This window comes from Ovis aries, chromosome 8 (genome assembly GCF_016772045.2).
Source record: "Ovis aries strain OAR_USU_Benz2616 breed Rambouillet chromosome 8, ARS-UI_Ramb_v3.0, whole genome shotgun sequence".
Classification (NCBI taxonomy): Eukaryota; Metazoa; Chordata; class Mammalia; order Artiodactyla; family Bovidae; genus Ovis; species Ovis aries.
Genome location: NC_056061.1, coordinates 67,707,347 through 67,726,759, shown reverse-complemented (window position 1 = coordinate 67,726,759; position 19,413 = coordinate 67,707,347). Strand labels below are relative to the sequence as shown.

The window sequence follows — 19,413 nt, the reverse complement described above, 5'->3', positions numbered from 1 at the left end:
CACCAGTTAGGCATCCATACCACTAGAATAAAGAAGTCCTTCCCAGGTGACCTCAAAACATTACAAACTATATGCTTCCATTTCTATGACATTTTTGAAAGGGTAAAAATATAGTGATGGAGAAGGGAACAGTGGTTAGGAATTGGGGGACTTCAAATAAATAGCATGATGGAGTTTATGGGATGATGGAAGTGTTCTGTATCTTGATCACAGTGGCAGTTACACAAATCTATGCATGTGTTAAAATAGAACTATATACACAAAAAATCAAATTTAGTGTACATTAATTAAAAATAAAATAGAAAAAATGAATAAAAAAAGAGAAGTCTTTCCAGACACTTTTATCCCTGAATCAGAAACAGGAAAACAGTTTCAGTACTATCATCTCAGGTTTTACACCAGCAGATATGGAGGGCTATGGATTACATATTTGCAGATAATTTCACTAGCTTTCATGGGACTTACCCTCTCAGATTGTGAAACCAGGCTGACTGTTAATTCTAAATTTTTTATATGATTATGAAGTTTCATTATAGATACACAAATATATAATTGACGATATATATATATCATCCTCAATTTTCTGATGAAGAAACAAGGTCACCAAACGTGGCTACCCCAAGGAAAGACTCAGAGGCAGGACTAGGCTGCCAACCCAGGAGATTTTACTCGAGAGCCTATGCACTTAATCACTGAATTCTCTATTCTTTCCAAATGCTAAATTAAACAATTAGTGACAGATTTTATTTTCTTGGGCTCCAAAATCACTGTGGAATTTTGGACTGCAGTGATGAAACTAAAAGACACTTGCTCCTTGGAAGGAAAGCTATGACAAACCTAGAAAGCATATTAAAAACCAAAGACAGCTTTCTTATCCATTCATCTGCTGATGGACATCTAGGTTGTTTCCATGTCCTGGCTATTATAAACAATGCTGCGATGAACATTGGGGTACATGTGTCTCTTTCAATTCTGGTTTCCTCGGTGTGTATGCCCAGAAGTTATGGAGTATTACTCAGCCGTTAAAAAGAACTCATTTGAATCAGTTCTGATGAGATGGATGAAACTGGAGCCAATTATACAGAGTGAAGTAAGCCAGAAAGAAAAACACCAATACAGTATACTAACACATATATATGGAATTTAGGAAGATGGCAATGACGACCCTGTATGCAAGAGAGGAAAAAAGACACAGATGTGTATAATGGACTTTTGGACTCAGAGGGAGAGGGAGAGGGTGGGATGATTTGGGAGAATGGGAATTCTAACATGTAGACTATCATGTAAGAATTGAATCGCCAGTCCATGTCTGACGTAGGGTGCAGCATGCTTGGGGCTGGTGCATGGGGATGACCCAGAGAGAGGTTGTGGGGAGGGAGGTGGGAGGGGGGGTTATGTTTGGGAATGCATGTAAGAATTAAAGATTTTAAAATTTTAAAAAATATATATATAAAGAAAGAAAGAAAGAAAAGCAGAAAAAAATAAAAATAAAAAAATAAAAATAAAAACCAAAGACATCACTTTGCTGACAAAGGTCCATATAGTCAAAATTATTGTTTTCCCAGAAGTCATGTACAGGTGTGAGAGTTGGACCATAAAGAAGGCTGAGCACTGAAAAATGGATGCCTTTGAACTGTGGTACTGGAGAAGGCTCTTAAGAGTCCCTTTGGACTGCAAGGAGATCAAACCAATCAATCCTAAAGGAAATCAACTCTGAATATTCATTGGAAGGACTGTTGCTGAAGCTGAGGCTCCAATACTTTGACCACCTGATGCAAAGAGCTGACTCACTGGAAAAGACCCTGATCTTAGGAAAGACTGAAGGCAAAAAAGAGAAGGGGGCGGCAGAGGATGAGGTGGTTAGATAGCATCACTGACTCAACTGACATGAATTTGAGCAAACTCTGGGAGATGGTGAAGAACAGAGGAGCCTGATGTGCTGCAGTCCTTGGGGTCCCAAGGAATCAGACACAACTTAGTGACTGAACAACAAGAAGATAACATTTATTAACTAACTGATACGTGCCAGGCATTGGGTTGTACAATTAACAAACATTAACAGATTTAATACTCACAACTCTTTGTGATGGATACTATTATCATTCCCATTTAATAAATTAAAACCAACAGCAATGACAACATTAGGCCTTAGAGATGGGAATAAATTTACCCGAGTCAGATAACTGGCACATGAAAAGGTTGGGATTCAAATTCAGTCTGACTTCTAAACACAAGCACTCATCTCTTATGCTATAACACCTCTAGTTAATAGGTGTAATATGTTGCATATACTCCAGTAAATGTATAGTGTATTTTGCTAAGAAATTTCATCTGTCAAGAATGATCGTTTTCTATATTCAACTATAAATTAATACCTTCTGAGACAAAAATTTTCCTTCATTAAATACAAAAGGTTACAAATTAACCAGAGACATCTGAATGTACTTGTGGTAGGGGGTTTAAATTCCATAATTTTTCCTATATGCACCCTGGTAGATAGCTGTGCACTGCATCAAGAGGCTTCTTACCCTTTGATTTCCTGCAGTGTTTAACCGACAAAGAGTACTGGCAGAAAATCAGACAGAGAAAGAAAAAGAACCTTGGGATATTTGTTCTGTTTTGCAGGCTGGATGAGAAACAAAGGCTCTGCTCAGGCCTTGCAGTGGTAACCTACCCTTATTACTAGGCCACAAGTTTGGTGCTGTTTCGTGTGACTTTGCTATACCCTGTCCACCCTTGTAAATCATTCCTTCCCTAAATTCACTTAAATTACTCATTTTAAGTGTCCCATCTCTTTTCTCTCTCTGTAGGGCCTGGGCTGATACAGAAGTTATCTATTCTGGTATAGAACAATGCTTTGAAATTCTAGAAGAGGATATTTTCCCATTCTATATGAATTCTTAATGTTCACGTAGGGCTTCCCTGTGGCTCAGATGGCAAAGAATCTCCTACAATGCTGGAGACCCAAGTTTGATCCCTGGGTCGAGAAGATGCCCTGGAGAAAAGAATGGCAACCTACTCTAGTATTCTTGCCTGGAGAATTCCATGGACAGCGGAGCCTCATGAGCTACACACTCCCTGGGGTTGCAAGAGTAGGACAGGAATGTTTATAAGCCTTTTTAGAAACAGCAACATTGTGTAAGTGTAATTACAAAGAAAAAGATAGGTAATGCTACAGCAAACACACTTTTTTCGACTCCTAATGTTGACTTTTCAATCTGAATCTAATAAATCATTCATGACTCGGCTAATTTAAATTACAATTTCAATGCAAGATGAATGGAATGCACAAGCAAACCCATGATTATAGTGTATAGAAAGCTATATTGCTCACTTCAGCCATGTCAATTCCATCCTAATTACGATGGAATCTTTAGGCACTTAAAGATTTATATTTGCCTTAAGCATTTATAAGCCCATACTAAATGTGTCTAATACCACTGGGTTTTATAAACAGTCAAGGACAACTAATCACTTATATTTATGAGATAATGTGATGAAATATTTGCAGAGCATCTCCTGGACAGGAAACTGGGGGGCTGAAGTACCTCCGGTGATCACTGGCATTATTTTTCTATTCATGGAAAATGTGTGAGCATTAATAGAGAAATAAATACTCTAAATATTGGAAAGACTATAAATTGATTGACCTAAAGTTAAGATACTCTTTTAAGGACTTTGTATATCAGTTCTGCCTCTAAGAATTTATTCTAAGAAAATAATCACAGATGTATATAAAGATTTATCTATCCATATATTCACTAAGACAATCAATAATATAAACTCCCATAGGAAGGAATATGCAGTCATTAAAAATTACGTTAGGGAAAAACATATGCTGACACGGAATTATTTACAAAATATTCTAGGTGGAAAACAGGTAATAAAATGATATATAAGGTGTTTTTGCTGTCAGCCAAGATGAAGAAAGCTGATTGTAGCCCAACATTCCCACTGACTACAACTAAAGCTCCTAACAAAATACAAAAACCAACTACCTGAAGACTTTGAAAAGTATACATGTTAGGTGTATCAGGAGTTAGAGAAAAACTCAAATAAAGACCCATAATGTGTGAGGTTCATGGAGCTTTACTGTCCTTTCTCACCTAGAATTGACCTGAAGGTAAGTTGAATCCTGGAATTATGCAGCAAGCACAGACAGCCAGAACTCCAGGAGAACTGCCTTTTTCCCAGCCAGAGGACTGAGGAAATGACTCTTGTGTGGTGGAGACTTTGAATATTTTTTTTTCACCTTTTATTTCACTCTCAGCTTTGCTATGAAGCCAGGCCCCAGATAGAGAGCTTCACTGGCAACAGCACAGGTACCTGAAACCCCAAGAAAAGCCCATCTTTCCAGCCAGAGGAACTGGGAAAAGACCTTCTTACAAAGGGTTCTCCTGCCGCTTGTCCATAAGAAAGCTCCAATTGTGTAGGCTGCACAACGGCATGGGGGGCTAAAATTCTGAGAGGACGCCATCCTTCTGACCAGAGGAACCAAGAAAAAGAGCATGTGAGAGTTTTAGAGCATGGGAGAAATCATGGAGAGAAGACACATGAAAAGAAGCAATTCCTAAGTTTGTGTTATGAACTAACATAAGTCTTGGACCTGACCAGAACGAACCTCAAGAGGCTCAGCAGAGGTGTCGAGACATAAACTACCATAGAAACCATTATACTAGTTCTAGACTAACTCCTGGGTGGTATAAGCTCCAGTAAGATCCGAAACTCCTGGCAGAGTATTTGAAATTACAGCTGACGTCAGAAACCACTATGAGACAGAATATGAAGTTTGCACCTAAACTGATTGATTGCCTCCTAAACAATCAAACAGAAAACCATTTTCCAAAGGACATTAATCTGATCAATATTCAAGGAAAAAGACAATTAACAAATACTTATTCCAGGTTGGCAGAGATGTTGGAATTATCACACAAGGACTTTAGAGCAGCTCTTCAACAATCCTGAATAAGGTAAAGCTGAACATTGTTTAAAACGATAAAAGAGAGAGCTGCTTAATTGAGAAGCAGAAGCTATGAAGAAAAGCAGAAATTTTAGAGCTGAAAGAGACAAAAGTTGAAATTTTAAAACTCACTGGATGTTATTAATAGCAGAATGTAGATAACAAAGGAAATAGTCACTGAATTAGGAGATAAATCAATAGAAATCATAGAACCTAAAGAACAGAGAGGAAAAAAAGACTGGAGGAAAAAAACCCCAAGTCCTCAGAAACTTGTGGGACAATAATCAAAAGGTATGATCTTCCTATCAATGGAGTCTGAGAAGAAGAGATAAAAGAGACAGATGGACGCAGAAAGAATACTTGAAGAAATAATGATTGAAAACTTTTCAAACTGTGTGAAAGATCATAGATTCAAGAGGTTCAGTTCAGTTCAGTCGCTCAGTCCTGTCTGACTCTCTGCGACCCCATGAACCACAGCATGCCAGGCCTCCCTGTTAATCACCAACTCCCGGAGTTCACCAAACCCATGTCCATTGAATCGGTGATGCCATCCACACATCTCATCCTCTGTCGTCCCCTTCTCCTGCCCTCAATCTTTCCCAGCATCAGAGTCTTTTCCAATGAGTCAATTCTTCGCATCAGGTGGCCAAAGTATTGGAGTTTCAGTTTCAACATCAGTCCTTCCAATGAACACTAAGGACTGATCTCCTTTAGGATGGACTGGTTGGATCTCCTTGCAGTCCAAGGGACTCTCAAGAGTCTTCTCCAACACCACAGTTCAAAAGCATCAGTTCTTCGGCGCTCAGCCTTCTTCACAGTCCAACTCTCACATCCATACATGACCGCAGGAAAAACCATAGCCTTGACTAGACAGACCTTTGTTGGCAACGTAATGTCTCTGCTTTTGAATATGCTATCTAGATTGGTCATAACTTTCCTTCCAAGGAGTAAACATCTTTTAATTTCATAGCTGCAGTCATCATCTGCAGTGATTTTGGAGACCAAAACAAGAAAGTCAGCCACTGTTTCCCCATCTATTTGCCATGAAGTGATGGGACCAGATGCCATAGTTTTCTGAATGTTGAGCTTTAAACCAACTTTTTCACTTTCCTCTTTCACTTTCATCAAGAGGTTCTTTAGCAAATTCTTAACAGGGTAAACTCATAAAGACATGGCCAGACACATCATAATCAAACTGTTGAAAATTAAAGACAAAGGGAAAAAACTTCAAGCAAGCCAGCAGAAAATAACACATTACATTCAAGGGAGCAATGGTTTGGATGACTGTGGACTTTGCATCAGAAATCACAGAAGCCAGATGACAGTGGCACAACATCTTTCAAGTGATAAAAGATTAAACAGAATTTTATACGCAGTGAAAATATCTCTCGGGACTGAAAACAAAATTAGGAGGAACTCTCTGATTAAGGAAAATTAAAATATATAATTTGTTCCCAGTAGAACCAATATTAAGGAAATACTAAATAAAAAATTCTCAGGCTTACAGGAAATGATATCAGACGGAAATGTGGACACAAGGGCTGAAAGAAGAACAACAGAAATGGTAAATATCTGGGTCAAGAAATAGACTATTTTACTCAACCAAGTTATTTAAAACGTTTGACTTGAGAGCAAAACTTAAAACACTATCTGTGGATTTCTCAAGTTATGTGGGTGTACTTAATATGACAACTAAGTGGGGTGAGTGAAGCAATAAGGTTGGAATGTTTTAATTGAAATGGTAAACTATTCACTCTAGAATATGTAAAGTAAGTTGTGTATTCAGTAATCCAAAGAACAGCAACTATAATAATACAAAGAGATGATCCAAATAGCCAATAGTGAAATTAAGATGAATATTAAAAAATAAACTAGTAGAAGGCAGGAAATAGGGAATGAGGGAACAACAAAAAAAAAAAAGGTCAGAAAAAGAAAATAATAAATGGCAGACCTAAATCTAACCATTTCAATAATTAAATGTACATGGTATCTACTAAAGTATAGAGATTATCAAATTAAATTTAAAAATAAGACTCAATATGTTGTCAACAAAACAATCCACTTTAAATATGTCACTATAGATAAAAAAGTAAAAGGATGAAAAAATACACAATCCAACATTTATCAAAAGAAAATTGGAAAAGTTATGATAGTATCAGGCAAAGCAAAGAAAAATTATCAAGGAAAAAGACTATTTATAATCATGAAACAAATGATTCATCAAGATATACAGCATTCCTAAATGTGTATGTACTTAACAAAATATATGCCCCAAAATATGTGAGGTAAAACTGAAACAAGAAGTAGACAAACCCACAATTACACAATTACACTCAGAGACTTCAAGGTTCCTCTCTCAGTTAATAAGAGAGTAGTCAGACAGAAAATCAGCAAGATACAGGGGACCTGATCAACATTATTCACTAACTTAATGTAACTGACATTCAAGTGTACATGGAATATTTAACATGACAGTCCATACTCAAGGCCATAAAAACAAACAACAAATTTTAAAAGAAGTGAACTTATGCAGAAAATGATTTCTGATCAGAATGAAATTAAACTAGAAAAATGACAGAAACATATCTGAGATATAGCCAAAAATGTATAAACTAAACACCACGTGTTTCAATAACCCATTGTAAAATAGAAAGACTCTGGTAAGGGCAAGGGGTGTATAGGAAACCTACATTTCCTCAATTTTGCTGTGAACCTAAAACTGCTCTAAAAAAATGAAGTCTTAATAATTTTTTGAACTTCAAAGGAGATATTAAAATATTTTTAAATGAATGACAATGAAAATAAAGTATATTAAAATTTGTAACATGAAACTAAAGCAGTATTAAATATTATAAAAGAAAAAAGAACTCAATTTAATAAACCTGTTTCCACATTAGAAAACTAATAAAATAAGAACCAATTAAACCCAATACAAACAGAAGGGAGAAAGTAATAAAGTTTAAATGCAGAAATCAATGAAACTGAAAAAAAGAAAAACAACAGGACAAAGCCAATGAAACCAACAGCTGACCTCTGAAAAAATAAACAAAACTGAGAAGTCCTTAGCCATACTAATGAAGAAAAAAGATACAGATTCCCAGTGACAGGAATGAACTTTGGTTATCACTACAGACCCTAAAGACAATGAAAGAAAAGGAGAGAATCTTGACATTAGATGAAATGAATCAATTCCCTGAAAGATATAAACTACCACATCTCAAAAGAAAAGAAATAACCTGAATAATCTTATGTCTTGAAATCAACCAAATTGAATTTTCAACCAAGGAAACTCAAGGCTCAGTGATTTTCTCTTGTAAATTCTATCACAAATTTCAGGAGGAAGTAATAGCAAATTTACTCAGTCTTCTTCCAGAACATCAAGAAGGAATAAGGCTACACCATTACAATACTATCAAAGCCAGGCCAAAAAAAAAAAAAAACCACCCCCAAAACTATAAATATTCCTCTTTAACAGAGAGGTAAAATCAACAAAATGCTAGCAAATTGCCATTTTCTTCTCCAGGGATAAAAAGGACACTATACCACAATCAAGTACATTCACTCTGGGAAAGCAGGATCAACTTAATATCCAAAAATCAATCAATGTTAAGAGAAAAAAAGTCATATGAACGTATCAATAGATGCAGTTAAAGTCACATGACAAAATTCAACATCCATTTATGGTATTTTAAAAAAAAACTTCTCAGTAAACAAGAAATAGGAATTGTGCTCAAAGTGATAAAGAGGGTATGCAAAAAATCTATAGCTAATATTATACTTAAGTGCAAAAAAAGTCCCCCTAAAAGTGAAATGACAAGACTATCCACTCTCAACGCATATTATGAACATCATATTAGAAGTCTTAAACAAGACAATAAGACATGAAAAAGAAATAAAAGGCATGATGATTAGAAAGGAAGAAAACTGTCTCTATTACCAGATGATATGCCTGTCTACATAAAAAAAAAAAAAACTCCATGAAATTCACAACAAAGCTCATAGAATGAATAAGTGAGTTAGCAAAGTCACAGGATATAAGGTCAGTATGTAAAAACTAATTATATCTCTATATACTAACAATAAACAACCAGAAAGTAAAATTTAACAAAAGAATACTATTTGTTTCACTAAAGAGGATATACACATGGCAAGTAAGACAGGAAAAGATGTTCAAGATTATTAGGCACTTGAGAAATGCAAATTATAACCACAATGAGAGGGCACTACACATCAGTTAAAATGGCCAAGATTTCAAAATAGTGACACCACCACGTAACTGTCAACATGAGGGGAAAATGTATCACTCGTATATTGCTGGTGGAAATGTAAACTGGTATAGCCATTCTGTGGCCCTAGATAGTTTCTTTTAAAACTAAAATTGCAATCATGATAAAACCCAGAAATTGCCCTCTTGGACATGTATGCCAGAGAAATAAAAACTTATGTTCACATAAAAATCTATACATGAGTATTCATAGCAGCTTTATACATAATAGCTCAAAAGCAGAAACAAGCCAGATTACTTTCAATGGATGAATGATTAAACAAAGTGTGGTGCATCCGTACCATGACAAACTCATGGTAAGGGGAAAATACTGCCTTAGCTGAAAAAGCATTTAATATGCACAACTTACCAAACACCATAGCTGAGCCTAACCTGCCTTAAACGTGCTCAGAATACTTACATTAGCCTACAGTTGGGAAAAACAGTCTAATCCAAAGCTTAATTTAAAATCAAGTGTTGAATGTCTCATGTAGTTTATTGAATAATCTACTGAAAGTGAAAAACCGAATGGCTGTGTGGATACAGAATGGTTTTAAGTGTATCAGTTGTTTGCCTTCCTGACCCCACGGCTGCCTGGGAGCTGAGGCTTGCATCACAAGAGCATATCGTACTACATATCACATGCTTATAAACAAAGCAAGGGTCGGCAGAGTAAAGCTTCTTGCCCTGGCTTCCGCTGTCAATGCACAGTGTAGATAGATGTAAATGCTGGTTTCCTGACTCTGCTCCTAGATGTTAACTACCTGCATCCTGTCCCAACCAACACTCTGAGCCCCTTGAGCTTGCTCGTATTTCCAAGCGGCCTCACAACCAGAATGGCGGGGTTCACATCCAGAATGACAGGGTTCACTCTGGTGACATCCACCTCTGTATGAGAGTGTTCCTTTCATTTTTCCCTTCTGCTTAAGCAAAGGAAGCTGCTAGAGGACAGTCTGAGCCCTTGATCATCCATAACTGCTCACTTATAAGTAAAATGAGGGCTTCCTTTGCGGCTCAAGTGGTAAAGAATCAGCCAACAATGCGGGAGACCTGGGTTCGATCCCTGGGTTGGGAAGATCCCTTGGAGAAGGGAACAGCTACCCACTCCTGTATTCTGGCCTGGAGAATACCATGGACTGTATAGTCCATAGGGTCGCAAAGAGTTGGACACCACCACTGAGCAACTTTCAATGAATGTGTAATGCTTTCATACCATCAAAACACTATAAAGTTGAACCAATGTAAATCGGGGACTGCCTCTACTAACAAAATGTAAAGATAGCCCCAGATAGCAAGAAAATGTTTGCAAATCACATATTTGACAAAGAACTTCTATTTAGCATACACAAAAACTCTCTAAGCTTAACAATAATAAAACAATCTTTTCTTAAAATGGGCAAAAGATTTGAACAAGTACCTGGAAAGAAGATATATATATATGATAAGGATGTACAAGAAAAGAGGCTTAACATCATTAGTCATGAGGGGGATGCAAATTAAATAACACTGTACACCAATTAGAACAGCTAAAGTAGAAGACACTTGACAATGTCTACAGACGAGGACACAGAGCAACTGAAACTCTCATAAATTGCCAAAGGCAGTGGCACGTGACGTAACCACTCTGGAAAACAGTTGGGTGGTTTCTTATCAGGCTAAGCATATAATTGCTATATAACCAAGTGATTCCACTCCCAGAAAAAATGAAAGCTCATGTTCATACAAAACTTGTGCAAATATTTATAGCAGCTTTTCTTACAATCACTCCAAACTAGAAAAAAACTCAGATGCACTTCAGTTTATCAGTGAATCCACAAAGCAATATATCAATGCCATAAAATACTACTCAGCATTAAAATGGAACAAACTGTGGATATACACAGCAGTGTGAATGAATCTGAAATGCATTATGCTAAATGAAAAGAGCCAGATTCAAAGACTATATACCATATGCTTTATATATATGTATTTCTAGAAAAAGCAAAACTATAAGGATAGAAAACAAACCTGTGGTTGTTAAGATTTAGGGGGAGGGTTTGACTATAAGGGAATATCACAGGAAAATATTCTAATATTTTTAAGTGATTGTGGTAGCAGCTACGTGATTCCCAGGTGGCTCAACAGTGAAGAATCCACCTGCCGAGGCAGGAGCCACAGGAGATATGGTTTCGACCTCTGGGTTGGGAAGATTCCCCGGAAGAGGAAATGGCAACCCACTCCAGTATTCTTGCTGGGATAATCCCATAGACAGAGGAGCCTGGTGAGCTACAGTCCATGGGGTCCCAAAGAGTTGGACACGACTGAGCATGCATGTAGGCTATGGAATTCTATGCAACAGAATTGTACAAATTTTCTGGAATGCTATGTGTTGATCTGAAATTAAACTGTTAAGTTATAACACATCCTGGGAGATCTAAGTATAAAGTCAACACTCGCAGGATGCAGCATGCTTGGGGCTGGTGCATGGGGATGACCCAGAGAGATGTTATGGGGAGGGAGGTGGGAGGGGGTTCATGTTTGGGAACGCATGTAAGAATTAAAGATATTAAAATTTAAAAAATAAAAAACTAAAAAAAATAATATAAAATAAAAAAATAAAAGGTGAAAAAAAAATAAAGTCAACACGAAGGGGCTAAACCATTATCTCAACGATTTTTTAGAATTTCATGCTTCTAAAGCATTGTCTTGAACACATGCCATTTGCTCAAGATTCACAATGACAGTGTTCTTGCCACCTGGTGAATTCCAGCAATTTCTCTGATTCTCCATTAACCTATTTGATCCAGCCTACCAAAGCAACATCCCATACCTTGCTGCCCTCCATGATGTATCTGCTCCAGGGGTTTTCTCATGTGCATAGAGAGAGCCCTGTACTCAGTCCTCTGGCAGGACTACCGGGCAGAGGAGACAGAGGCCCTTTAACTGTCTAGCCACAGACTGCTAGACACAAAGTAAGCTATGTTGTTATGGAATCCTAAGCAGTAAGATTTTTCCAAGTGTGCTTGGATCACGGGGACATCTGATTCAATATGGAAAACTGTACTATTGTTCACACTTCCACAGAAACATGTGACATTTCAGGGGAACACAGAGAAACAAATGAAAGCCTCAAGAGCAGCTACCAATTTTGCTAAATGTTATACCAGACACAGGGAATGGCAGAGATGGGAAAAGAAGTGACCTCAGCATGGTCAGATGACTCTGTAATTTCAATAACATTTGCAACTAAGAAAGGGAATGAGTGATTATATCATCAACTATTTCCCCAACTCTGACAAATCCAGGCCCCTATTTTATGCTTGATCCAAAAGAAACACTTTCAAAGAGAGGGAAGAGAACTCTGTGCAAAGTATCCTACTCAAAATTCTTCCCCCAGGTTAGGAAAAAGCATTATTTAATCCTTGAAGTTTATATGCATTTAGGGTCAAGTCTGATTGCACTGAAAAAAAAAAGTTGCAGTTTCACAATATTGAACACAACAACCTGTCTAATTTTGTTCAGACTACTCAGTGAACTACTGGCCTTCACATGGCACTATGTGGTTTTGACTGGCAAAGCTAAATATCATAGTTACATAATGGTATATAGACTCTCCTCTCAAGATATTTTATTTCCTATTTGAAATTAAGCCATGGACTAGAATCAAGAATATTTTCTTATAAGTATATAAGAAAATGTAAGACAAACTCAAATGCATCCTTTAGTATACTTACACTGCTCATTCTCCCTTTTAAATATTTTTAAAGGTCAAAAATTCTTAGTATGCCTAAAAGAAAAAAATGTATCCTCCAGGTATACTTGACCATTTCCTGTTCTTTGAACACCCCAAGCTTTTCCACATCTGAACTCTTATTTATCCTGCTTCCTCTGTGGTTTTCTTAAATTCTTTTACAAAACAGATTTAGATAACAAAAATAAGTATCCAGATTGTATTACCTTAAACCTCTGCAAAAATGCCTTCACCCAGTCAAAACAGAAGATCATGCCTTTGGCTTTCATAAAATCATAATATTAAAAAAAAACTATAAGAATATTTCCATAGATAATCTGCTAGAAAATAATCAAAGGCATTATCTGCTATGCTACCCAAGGTCATTTGTATGACTAGCTGAGCGGTAAAGAACCTTGCAAAGTCAGTTGTCTGGAAAGAATTGTATTTTTCCTGATAAATTGTTATGCTTCCTTTATTCCAACAGTAGAGACAATGCAATCAAACGTGTATTCTTTTTCGCTTCGTTTCCCTAAAGATTAGCCAAATTTGTTTCTCAGCTGCAACAAACAGCCTACCCTTGGTGCCAAATACATATTTTTCTCTCACTTAAAGTTGTCATTTTTATTACAACATCGTTTTAACCATGTCACAATAGAAGTGACATAATTGAATATATTTTGAAGTATGCTTAATTGTTTTAAATACAGTAGGCAGAATTAATATATGAAGGCTGTTTTCTACAAGCTATTCCATAGTAAATGACAAAACAGAAACTGTGGCCTAGAGCAGTATTTTTAAAACTGGAATGTGCAAAAAAATCACAGAATGATATTATTAACAGGTAAATGCTTATTCGGAAAGTCTGGGGCAGAGCCAAAGGTTCCACATTTCTAGGAGGCTCCCAGATGAGATCACTTCTGGTCCTCAGACCACACTTTGAGGAGGTAGGGCCTCACCAACATTCTGCCTGTGCATGAATGGAAAGTCAGCACAGGAGAAATAATGAATATAATGGAGCCCTAAGACATGACAGGGCTTCCCAGGTGGTTCAGTGAGAAAGAATCCACCTGCCACTGCAACAGATGCAGGAGGTATGGGTTTGATCCCTAGATCAGGTGGATCCCCTGGAGTAGGAAATGGCAAACCCACTTCAGTATTCTTAGTCCACGGGGTCACAAAGAGTTGGACACAACTGAGCATGCACACACGCAAGACATGATAACCCTCGAAACGGTGAGAACCACAAACTAGAGCAAATGGGACCAGATCATCACATTTCTGTTTCAATTTTTAAAAATCAAAGCATCTTAAATCCCAAGTCTATAATAATTTCTTATAACAAATGTCCAGTTCATGTTTTTCAGAGAAGTTGATTCTCATTCATGGTTTAGACATTCTATCATATAGAGCTCAGTAAAATTCTGATTGATATATTTCCAAAAATCCACAGTATTTTGAATGGTTATAGGAGGACACACAAGGAAAGAATACTTACTGAACACATGGAAAGATGCTCTCTATTCAAATGTTTACTAAACCCCCACTGTATTCCAGTACTACTCTTAGGCCTCAACATCCAGTCTGTTTTTTCTTTTATTTATGTTGGTTTGATTCTGATTCTTCATTTCTATCACGTTGAAGGTCAATTATTATATAACTTGGGAAATTACTTGATTAGTGAATAAGTGAATGAATCTACATCATTTGAAGAAAATTCTTCACCAGTAATACTGGTTAAGAAAATATTTGAACAGTAGTCAGTTCAATATTTTTCTCTTTCCAGTTTATTTCCAGTTAAGAGTATTCCTTCTGGCATGGCATGCTGCACAATGATAATTTCTAAAATACTTCACAGTAAAGAAAAGGCCTAGTTTTTCTGAAGCTATTCCACTTTTATAGATTCTTACATTGCCCGTTGTCACATGTATGTCTTCCCAGCACAGTTTCACAGATGCAGAAGGGAAAAACCTGTATTATAGTTAAAACTAAAATTAACCAATTGTCTAATATACATAAAGAACTATCTAAGTCATTATCTTATTGCATAAGTACAATAACGTTTAAGGTTTTTTTTTTTAGGTCACAGGCTTTAGAGCCAAGTGTACAAGCTTTCTATTGCGGCTGCAACAAATTACCATAAGTTTAGTGGTTTAAATGCAGATTTATTATTTCATGGTTTATTATTTTATGGTTCTGGAGGTCAGAAGTCCAAAATGGGTTTCACATGACTAAAATCAGGGTGTCAGCAGAACTGTGTTTCTTCTGGAGTCTCTGGGAGAGGGGTTATTTCCTTGCCCTTTACAGCCTGTAGACACCTCCCACATTCCTTGGCTCATGGCCCCTTCCTTCACCTTCAAAGCCAGCAATGTTGTATCTCTCTGTGACTTCCTTCCACTGTCCCATCTTCCTCCAACTCATTCATCTCTTCTGCCTCCCTTCACTTTTAAGAAACCTTGCAGTAACGTAGATAAACTGCAATAAACTGTAGATAAACCTCTCTCTTTGAAGGTCAGTTGATTAGCAATCTTAATTCCTTTGCCATGTAACCTCACATATTTACAGGCTCCAAGGATCAGGATGCAGACTTTTTTTTTGGAGAGGGGGTGGTCTATTATTCTGCCTTTCATGCCAAGTGTTCCATTTCCATTTACTAACTTGAATTTTCCTGAAGCACGTTTAGTTTTCTCACTGTTCTTTGATTCTAGGAAATGAAGCTCTTAGGGAAAAAAAAATAGGGTAAGATTACTGATAGCAATAACTTGCATTTCAGTTTTTAGCCATGAGCTCCGATTCTATTGGGATGACTCTCATACTCAAAGAAAGAAGATATGGCTGGAATGGCCACTGCGGCATAACCATATTATCCTGGATCCATGTTGCCTAAAATTTCTGAGCTACATTTTGGTAAACTGATGCCACAGATCACAGAATCAGAGTGTGACCACCAGGATAAATGTCTTGATTCTCTGTGATCTAAGTTGCCTACTAAGTTGCCTACAAAAAGGGCCTTTTCCTTGAAGTTTTAAGAAACTTCTTCTTTCAGAATTGCTCTAATGGGTTTAGAACCATTAAAAATGGCCAAAGCACTGAAGTAATAGTGTTTATTATTTTCTTAAACACACAAAAAATGAGAAATTAAATGAGTCAATTATAGTAGCCTAATCTTTTCATGCCATTACTAGGGATTGACAGGATGGTTGTTTAAACAGCTGTACAATGCTTATGCGCCAAAGACTCTAAATCTCTAATAACAAAAAGAATAACACTTTGCATGAGTGTTTCTTTGAATATATTCTAGACTGTACTTTCTCACAGGAACTCTCAACTAAGGATTTATTATATTTCAATCCAAAGCCACAGAGATAGAGTTTGAATGATTGGCTGAAGGCCCTATGCAAACTGAATCTAAATGTAAAACAAAGTAAAAGCTTCAAATTTGAATTCATGGCCTAAATTCTGATAGACAAAAGCATGTTTGTGGTGATTATCATTATTTAAAACAGGCAGGTCCAATCGCCAAATGCTAAAATACAAATTGTATGACAGTTTAAGCAGTCAGATGGGTTCTATTAAAGTCTGATGTCACACAAAGGTTATGAGAGATATATTGTTTCTTGTGAGTCTTCTTCTGTAACACACAGTAAGCCATGCCAGTGTGAGAAGTTGTCATCTCTTGCACAGGTTAATGACACCCTCAATATCTCCCCCTCTCACCTGCTGATGCTCTCTCCTATGCCCTCAAAATTACATCTAATACTTCTGAGAACTGTTCACAGCTCCTATGGTTCTGTTGGGGTTTTCATCAGTGTATCAACTCAATGCAGTTCCTTGGGCCAGGTCTAAGTGAGGTCAAGAACAGGATAAGGTAGTGATCCGAGAGATTTTCTTCATATAGCCAGTAAAAAAGAATTCTGAAAATCTATGCACATAATTCTCAATAACATCTAAATGTTTAAACATCTAAATAACCTAAGTTTGCACAGTTGAAAGGGGACATGATTTCTAATGCTCTGATCCATATTTATTAGAATCTCAGGACTGCAGGTTTCACTGAGTCTATGGAAGATTAGAAAAGGTAGAGCCCGTGGATGAACTAATCAACCCAAGACGACCTTCTGTCAAGACAAGTCTGACTTTGTTTTTCAAGCAAATATAAAGATAGTTCTAGTGACACCAGTCCATCTTCTGAAAGCTAAAAGGAACAGATAAATACAGCACAGAGCCTTGTCATGTGCTTGAGCCTTGGATGAATGGGGCAGAAGAAAGGAGAACTGGCAGGCAATAGCCATGTTCAGAGGCAGATCCGTTTCAAGAAAGACCTGGAAGTTGAGGAACTGAAAATTGAAACCCCTGAAACACTATGTCCTGGGCAGTCTTGGTGCCCAATTTGGAGAGTGCTGAGAAAAAAATGACTTTAATTCCTCTCAGAACATATCTAACAAGATACAGATTTAAAATGGCATTTCTACACAAAACTCCCGCTGACTGCATTTCTTTGAAGGATCCTCAGCCTTTGGAAGCATCTCAAAACAGTTATCAAGTTCTCTTCATCAAAATGAAGGGTCAACAATAAGAGATTACAATCTCGTTTGTGCAGCGGAACCTCCTGTAGTGGTAGGTCTGGCGACCGGTTTTACTGGGTTCTACATTTTCTCTAGTCCCTAGAACTTCTCACTTTTCTCTGTTCGTACTTGACCATCTTTTACTGTGTGTTTGAGCTCGTCTTAGTCACCTATCACCTTGAAGTTCCTAGGTTCCACCCCATGTCCTTATTGAGTCTTATGCTCAGGCTGATTCTCTGGCCCTTTTAGTGCCAGAAGTTGTAAGCTGTCGAAAAGAAAGGGAACAAACTACAACTTCCAAGGCCATGATGTTGTGCCAACAGAGGAGTTGCTTATGCAAACTACTGTGAACTTTTACACGGTAAGATAGGGAGAAGTGCAGCGATGAGAATACATTTGGAAAATCTTTCTCTTCTAATGTTTCTGAGGACAAAGTTTGGAAGTAAATTAGTGACAAGGGGCAAAAAAACCAGATAAAAGGAAGACAACTTTATTAGGCGATTTCTCTTGTTTCTGAGGAGCTTTCTCTTCTTTGTGAGGAGGACTCTGGTCCTTTCAGAGGAAGCTTCAAGTCATTCGAAGATAGCCAGTGTCTTCCAGCTGCTGCAAATTGATCCCACGGTGGGTGCTCGGGAAAGCATCCTGGGGGTCGAATGGGTCCCAGGCCGCTCCTGATCAAGGTCGTCCGATCCATTTGCTAAGAGGAGAATCTTCCCAAGGCACCTCTTAGAAGCAGGTGTGTGTTCCCCTCCAAAGAGCCCACCACCTGGCTGCGACCCATCTGCACTTGTGCCCCAGCTACCAGGCAACGCTGGGTGCTTCCGAAGGTACTGCTGCGGGGGCAGCGGGGCCTTTGAGACGCAGTCACTGGGGAAGAATCGAGGACGCGGCTAGATGCCGGCGGCACGCGCGCAGACGCCGACGCACCCACAAACACACGCGGGTTCCGGGTGCGGGGAGGACGGGGGAGGGGAGGGGGGCGGCCTTACCAGATCAATGAACGTCAGGAATTTCCAGCTCCCTCCGTAGGTCTGATGCGAGGGCATTTCGATGGCCTTGTAGTTGCACAGGATAGAGCAGTAGGACAGCAGGATGGCCACCCGCAGCACCTGGCAGGGGACAAGCGCCATGTTCGCCAAAGGCCTGGGCGGCGGGGAGGACGGCGCCGGGCGCGGGCGGGCGCCGTGGGAACCCCGGGCGGGGCGGGGCGGGAGGAGGCGGGGCGCGCCCCGCGGGACCGGCGCGAGCGCGAGCGCGCGGGCGACCGCCCGGGCGGGGCGGCGTGTGCGGGCTCCGGCGGCGGCCGGGTGGGCGGCGTGGCGTCAGCTCTTTCGTCATCTCCGTCATTCTGCTGCTGCCTTCGCCAGCCCTGGAGACCTGGCCGGGGACACCCCTTCGGAGTCCCAGGAGCGGGTGGGCGGCCTCCGAGGGCGGCCGGGGCTCGAGGAGCGCGCATGGGGCTCCGGGAACCGCGGCCCGCGGCGTCTGCCGGGCGAAGACGGAGCGCGGCCCGGGCTGGGCGGGCGCGGGGCCGGGCACCGGGGCCTGGAAACCCGCTCGGAAGGAGGGGACCCCAGTGTGGACCAACGGTCCAGCTCGAGGACTTGCTGGCCGAGTGGCACCGTCGGAGGCGTGCACGTGGGGTGTAAACCGCGCATCCCACCCGCCTCCTGTGACTTGCTTGCGTTTGGACCCAGTTGGAATTTTAATGCTAGACTACCGTTAATCATTATGAAATTCCCTTGTTAATTCTATTCCAGCGGGCAGACTGCCCTGCACTTTTCCACTGAAGGTTTATATTAATAAATATCCTATCGATATATAACAAGACAGACTGGACAAAAAGTTTATAAATAAAATGTTATAAAGCAAGCATTGTCAGACAACAGTTCTATGCATTAAGGGCAAATTATAC

At 39.0% G+C, this 19,413-nt stretch overlaps 1 protein-coding gene across 7 annotated transcripts in view; it reads right to left on the bottom strand.

The window, feature by feature from the left end:
• AIG1 (androgen induced 1) overlaps positions 1-18,659 on the bottom strand; it is a 258,208-nt gene extending 239,549 nt beyond the window's left edge. For 5 of the 7 annotated variants that reach the window (XM_060419759.1, XM_004011386.4, XM_042253545.1 and 2 more), the window contains exon 1: positions 18,488-18,659. In XM_060419759.1, the coding sequence (XP_060275742.1) occupies positions 18,488-18,628 (141 nt within the window). In that variant the 5' untranslated portion in view covers positions 18,629-18,659. Of the gene's footprint in view, positions 1-17,972; positions 18,366-18,487 lie in introns of those variants that run through there. The other 2 variants (XM_027972504.2, XM_042253546.1) reach the window with 2 other exon arrangements.
• Between the last annotated feature and the right edge of the window lie 754 nt (positions 18,660-19,413).